At 27.4% G+C, this 5,789-nt stretch overlaps 1 protein-coding gene across 2 annotated transcripts; it reads left to right on the forward strand.

The window, feature by feature from the left end:
* The first annotated feature begins 592 nt into the window (after nt 1-592).
* Nucleotides 593-5,322, forward strand: LOC111033745 (zinc finger MYM-type protein 1-like). 2 transcript variants are annotated; one of them, XM_022314645.1, is made up of 6 exons: nt 593-1,270; nt 2,103-2,165; nt 2,232-2,294; nt 2,361-2,423; nt 2,490-2,552; nt 2,911-5,322. In XM_022314645.1, exons 1-6 carry the CDS (start codon nt 1,132-1,134, stop codon nt 5,313-5,315), a joined length of 2,796 nt encoding a protein of 931 aa, XP_022170337.1. In that variant the 5' UTR covers nt 593-1,131; the 3' UTR covers nt 5,316-5,322. The 2 variants fall into 2 exon arrangements, with proteins under 2 accessions (XP_022170337.1, XP_022170338.1); XM_022314646.1 differs by lacking the exon at nt 2,361-2,423.
* Nucleotides 5,323-5,789: the final 467 nt, after the last annotated feature.

Consider the following 5,789-nt stretch of genomic DNA (forward strand, 5'->3'; position numbering starts at 1 on the left):
AGCATGCTACCTGTTAAAAAAATCTACGAGAAAATTACTACTATGTATTTAAAAACCCACGGTTTATTACAACCAATAGATATTACACAGAGTAAACACAAGATACGCACAAAACAATTTCATAATAAATAGATAAAAAAAACATCTACAGATGCTACCATGGTAGACATCATAAAATAATTGGAACCGAACTAAGTAACAAAGTATGTACCATAATCTCATATAATAAACCTACCCATCAATTTATTCAAAAAAATATTTTGCAATGATGATAATTAATAATATTATAAAAACAACATTGTACTCGTATTCATTTACCTCTATCAACGCAAAATTATTTAATTTTAATTATGTATAGGTACCTACACAACAGAAATATTATTTTTAATTATTTGTTTGTTTTTTTCTCAACTATCCCAACATGGAAACTACGTACTAAACGTGGAAACAGTAATAAAAAGTATAAAATNCAGAGCCGCCGAAAGTTGGTTTTGCCTATGACATATGTAATAGGTAAATTATTGGGTGGGTGGGTGGGTGGGTGGCTATAATGTAAAGACAAAATAATATAGGGACGAGGGCCTCAGTTTTACTGATTAAATTATACCATTCACGGTCATATCTATATGGCTGTGATATCATTATTCATTATCCGCCACAATATTAAATTGTGTTGTCAACACAGATATATATATTAAATATTAATATATATATCTGTGGTTGTCAATGTTTGTATCTTATCTGTTATCTGTGGTTTGGCTATTATGGTCAACGGGTTTAAGTAGTTTAACCATGTTAATGTTACGAAAATATTAGAAACGAGTGGATATTTTTGTACGAAAATAGAATTATCAATATGAATAATGAATATTACTATTCTTTGTGTGGAAACGTCAAATTAAGCCGGGTGGTGGGGCGCTGCACGAGCAAGGTCGATCTTATTAGGTAATAGCATTGATTTTAAAATATACTTATATTTTAAAATCAATGGTAATAGGTATTCTAGTATTTATGTCGACTCGTTCAAAGGCTAAAATCCACAATACTGTGTTTACTGTTTATTGTTTTGTTTTTGAATTTGAGTGTTGTACCGTTGTTCTAAACATATTATAATTATATATAAATTTAAAAATGAACTGTGATTTATGTGGAAAATTAAAAGCGAAATTAAACGATGCCAATTGGGCACGCCACATTGAAGCTTGTAAAAACAAAAAAAGAAAGTTAAAGCGTTTTCAAGACATTGCAAGTTTTTTTTCTCCAAACAGAGGTGCGTATTTATTTATTACAATATTTAAATCTTGTAAGTTTGACAGTTAAGTATGCAAAAGCTATATAGCATAATATAGGTAGGTATTTATGTTGTGCTTATTATTTTATTTAGATTAACTAAATACCTACATTTTTATTTTTATTTTATAATAATAATAATAACCTGTTCGGAGCAGGAGTTTAAAATGGAGTGAAGATTGAAAGGAATATTCATGGAATTAAGTGAAGTAACTAGGTTCTGACGCTTAATGGAAAGTGAGGGACAGTCGAAAAGAATATGGGACAAATCGCAAATATGTTCTTCCATATGTAGAGTGCAAAAAGAGGAATCGTTTAAATTTAGCTTATAGGCGTATGAGGGTAATATATGATCTAGGCAGCAATACATTATTGAACCAAAAATTATGATGTTAATTCGTACAATAAAAAAATTACAAAATAATACCTGTTAAATGTATTAATTATTTGTTATTTTATTTATTTACAATCTTTTTATTAGAATAATATTCATATATTTAATTAATTTAATTAAGTAGGTATGTCTTAAATTTAATTTTTAATAAAGGTTAAGTAATTAATTCTTTTAATTTATTATTAAAGAACAAGACTTTTCTGCTTTATCAGGTATAACTTGGGCATTTGGATATGTAAACACTTAATTGGTATTTAATAGATTTTTTATTGAATATTATGTATGAATTTTTCAAATTAAAATTACATACCTATAATTGTATAGAATCTGTGATAACTTATAGCAGTAAAAAGTAAATATAATTCAAGGGAAAAACCTACTTTTTTTAAAGAATTATGCATATTAATTTTTTTAACAGAGACAAAAAATACTGTTGATTGTGTTGAAACTAGTACTCTAGAACCTCGTCCAGTTGTTAAAGGTAAATATAATGAAAGGCAAAAATTTACTTTTTTCAAATAATAATGCATATTTATATTTTTAACAGAGACAGAAAATACTGTTGATTGTGTTGAAACTAGTACTCTAGAATCTCGTACAGTTGTTAAAGGTAAATATAATGAAAGGCAAAAATTTACTTTTTTCAAATAATAATGCATATTTATATTTTTAACAGAGACAGAAAATACTGTTGATTGTGTTGAAACTAGTACTCTAGAATCTCGTACAGTTGTTAAAGGTAAATATAATGAAAGGCAAAAATTTACTTTTTTCAAATAATAATGCATATTTATATTTTTAACAGAGACAGAAAATACTGTTGATTGTGTTGAAACTAGTACTCTAGAATCTCGTACAGTTGTAGAAGGTATGTATAGTTAATAAATTAGTTTAAATTATGAATAGTAGATAAATATTATGTTAAGTCAAAAGTTGATATATAAACTTAATGTTTTCTTTTTATTAGTTGAGTATAATATTATGAGTAAGTTTGTAACCAGTGACTACTTGATTATAATTTTTTTTTAAAAGGATGTTTTATTCTAGATTAAAAATATATCATATTTTCATATCATCACTTTACATATTGTGTTCTATTAGTTATTTTTTTTTTATTAGTTCTGCTTTTGTTTTTATAATTTTCATGTTTTATTGACTTGTTAATATTTAGTATTTATATAAAAAGTGATAATATATATTAAATATAACAAATTTTGTTTATACAGATAACATATGTAAATGGAAGAATGATCCATGTCTTTTCATCAACAAACATTTAAGTCCTGAAGAAAAACGATTGATTTCTGAACTTGGACCGTGTCAACCATTAGCAGATGAATTATTTGGTTATCAATTTCCAAATAATATCAATGGGAGGCATTTTAATGAACAGTGGTATTTCAGAGTGCTACCTGACGGCAAAAAAATTGTTAGAGATTGGTTATCTTACTCGCCGAAATTAAATAAGGCCTTCTGCTTGCCTTGTATACTTTTTGGTTCAGATAAAAATATTTCGTCAAGAATGTCCTGGGCAGTAAATGGTTATGATTGTTGGCAAAATGGTCGCAATAATATTAGTGCTCATGAATTAACTACATCACATATCAATTCATCTGTCGTATTAAAAATTCAAAAAATTACTTTACCAATTTTACCATCTTTAGAGTATGGCAGAAGATTGGAAATAGCAACTAACCAAAAAATTGTTTCGGAACTTATTAATATTGTTATTTTTTTAGCACAACACAATATTGCATTTCGTGGAAACAAAGAAAATTGGTCATCTAACATTAAAGGAAACTTCAAAGATCTAGTTATTCTTATGGCATCTCTATCTCCTATTTTGTCATCTCATCTGTCTCTAGTCAAGTCTAAAGGTAAAAAAGCAACTTCCTTTATTACTTGGGAACGCCAAAATCAATTGATTGACTGTATTAGTCAATCTATTAAATGCACCATAAATAAAGGAATATCTGAAGCATCATTTTTCAGTATTTCTATTGATTCGACGTTTGATGCATCTCGAACCGAACAAATTTCTTTTATAGCAAGGTATGTAAATAGTACTGGTGATATTTTTGAAAGACTGCTTGCCCTCAAATCATCTGCGATTACAACAGGAGAAGTTCTGTTTAATATCTTTAAGAGTGTCATGGAAGAAAATAATCTCCAATGGAAAACTGCATTAGTGGGTCAGTCATACGATGGAGCTGGAAATATGTCAGGTGAACATAAAGGTTTGCAGTCTCGAATCAAATTGGAAAATGACCACGCTTTGTTCATATGGTGCCATGCACATCGATTAAACTTAGTTGTGACATCTATAATTTCAAAAGGCAAAGATGGTATAGATATGTTTGGTAACCTTGAAAGTTTATATGCTTTTTTATGGACAAGTAAAAAACGAGTTGATATTTTTCGACAAAAACAGTATAAATTATATCCAAAGAAACAGCTTCAATCTGTGAAACGTGTTGCAACAACAAGGTGGATGTCACATTCGGTTGCTTTGAAAACAATAATATCTAAGTTTGAAGCATTAATTCAAACCTTAGAAGAAATAATTGAAAAAGAAGGTCCATCAGATGTGAAGGCTGCAGCAACTGCTAATGGTTTGATTAGGTATTTTTTGTCTTTTCGATTTATTTTAACAGCATTTTGTTTTAAAATATTATTTGATATTCTTGATCCACTCAATAAAGCATTTCAAGAATCAGATATCGATTTGTTGACAGCAACAGATCTGATTTTCTCTGCTCGCTATGATCTTAAAAAATCTAGGAATGATAATGTATTTCAAAACACTGTAAATAATGCTAAAGATTTTATTAATGCATCTGATAGAGAATTTGAAGAACTTAAACAGATGAGACCCATTAAAGTACCTAGAAAACATGATCAAAATGTAATATGTTCAGATAATGCTATTGTAGATCCGTTATTTAAAATGAAAGTTGAGACATTTAACGTTATATTAGACACAACTCTGTCAACTTTAGAAAGTCGATTTAATGATGAACATATTGGTATTTTGAGGGATATTTCATTATTTTCAAAGAAAAGAATTGATGAAATAAATATTAATGTTAACAAGTTTCCAATAGACAGTTTTAGTGTATTTTGTTCAACTTATACAATTATTTCACAGGAAGATCTGAAAACAGAATATTTACAGTTTGTTAAAATTTTTAAAATGTTAAATAATAATATTGAATTGCCTCATGAATTACATCAAACACACAATTTTGATGAAGATGATAAATTAACATCATCGTCAAGTGATGAAGAAGAAGAACTATTACCTACAAAAAGTAAACGGGAAATGCAAAATGCTGGTAGTATAAATCATGTTTTTAAAGTTTTTTGTACAGCAAACATGAGTACAGTTTTTCCAAATCTTTACATTGCGTTGAAAATAACTGTAACATTGCCAGTTAGTAGCGCAAGTACAGAAAGGTCATTTTCACGTTTGAAATTACTTAAAACCAGACTGAGAACTAGTACATCTCAAAACCGATTGGAAAACCTTTTAATAATATCTTGTGAAAATGATATTGAAGTTGACAAAGATGAAGTGGTTAAAAAATTTGCAGCTAAAAGTAAAGTTCTAACTAAACTGCTTACAATGTAGTTTTGTTTTTAAATATAATGGTTTTATATATTTTTAATTGCTGAAAAAATTATTAGTTTTTGTTTTTTATTACTATTTATTTTGTAACTTAAATTAGGTAAGTTAATAATATTATATTATTTGCATCAATTACACATTATATTCAGTTTTCTTTTTATATTGTATTAAATATTTATACTTCTTGTTTAATTTAATATTTAAATATATTTTTAAATACAATTGAATCTATTCTAGTTGTTCTTTGGCTTTTTACACAGTTATGCCATTTTTTTTTTTGTTTACCAAATTCATCTGAAGTACCCTGTTCTAACTAAATACCACGAGTAAAATAAATAAAATAAAAACTCACTTAAATTGTACCTAATATGTTAATTAAATATTTACATTTATGCAAGATGTAAGACATGATTAAGAATATATTTGTACTGTGGGGCCACTCGAATGTTCTTGTTGTGCACAATTATGGAATTGATG

This window comes from Myzus persicae, unplaced genomic scaffold (assembly GCF_001856785.1).
Source record: "Myzus persicae strain clone G006 unplaced genomic scaffold, MPER_G0061.0, whole genome shotgun sequence".
Classification (NCBI taxonomy): domain Eukaryota; kingdom Metazoa; phylum Arthropoda; class Insecta; order Hemiptera; family Aphididae; genus Myzus; species Myzus persicae.

What these genes read in the sequence shown, in the direction of transcription:
- LOC111033745 (XM_022314645.1), top strand. Translation starts at nt 1,132, where the DNA reads ATGAACTGTGATTTATGTGGAAAATTAAAAGCGAAATTAAACGATGCC. An exon ending in TTTTTTTTCTCCAAACAGAG is followed by an intron (nt 1,271 to 2,102) that starts GTGCGTATTTAT and finishes TTTTTTTAACAG; the next exon opens with AGACAAAAAATACTGTTGAT. An exon ending in ACCTCGTCCAGTTGTTAAAG is followed by an intron (nt 2,166 to 2,231) that starts GTAAATATAATG and finishes TATTTTTAACAG; the next exon opens with AGACAGAAAATACTGTTGAT.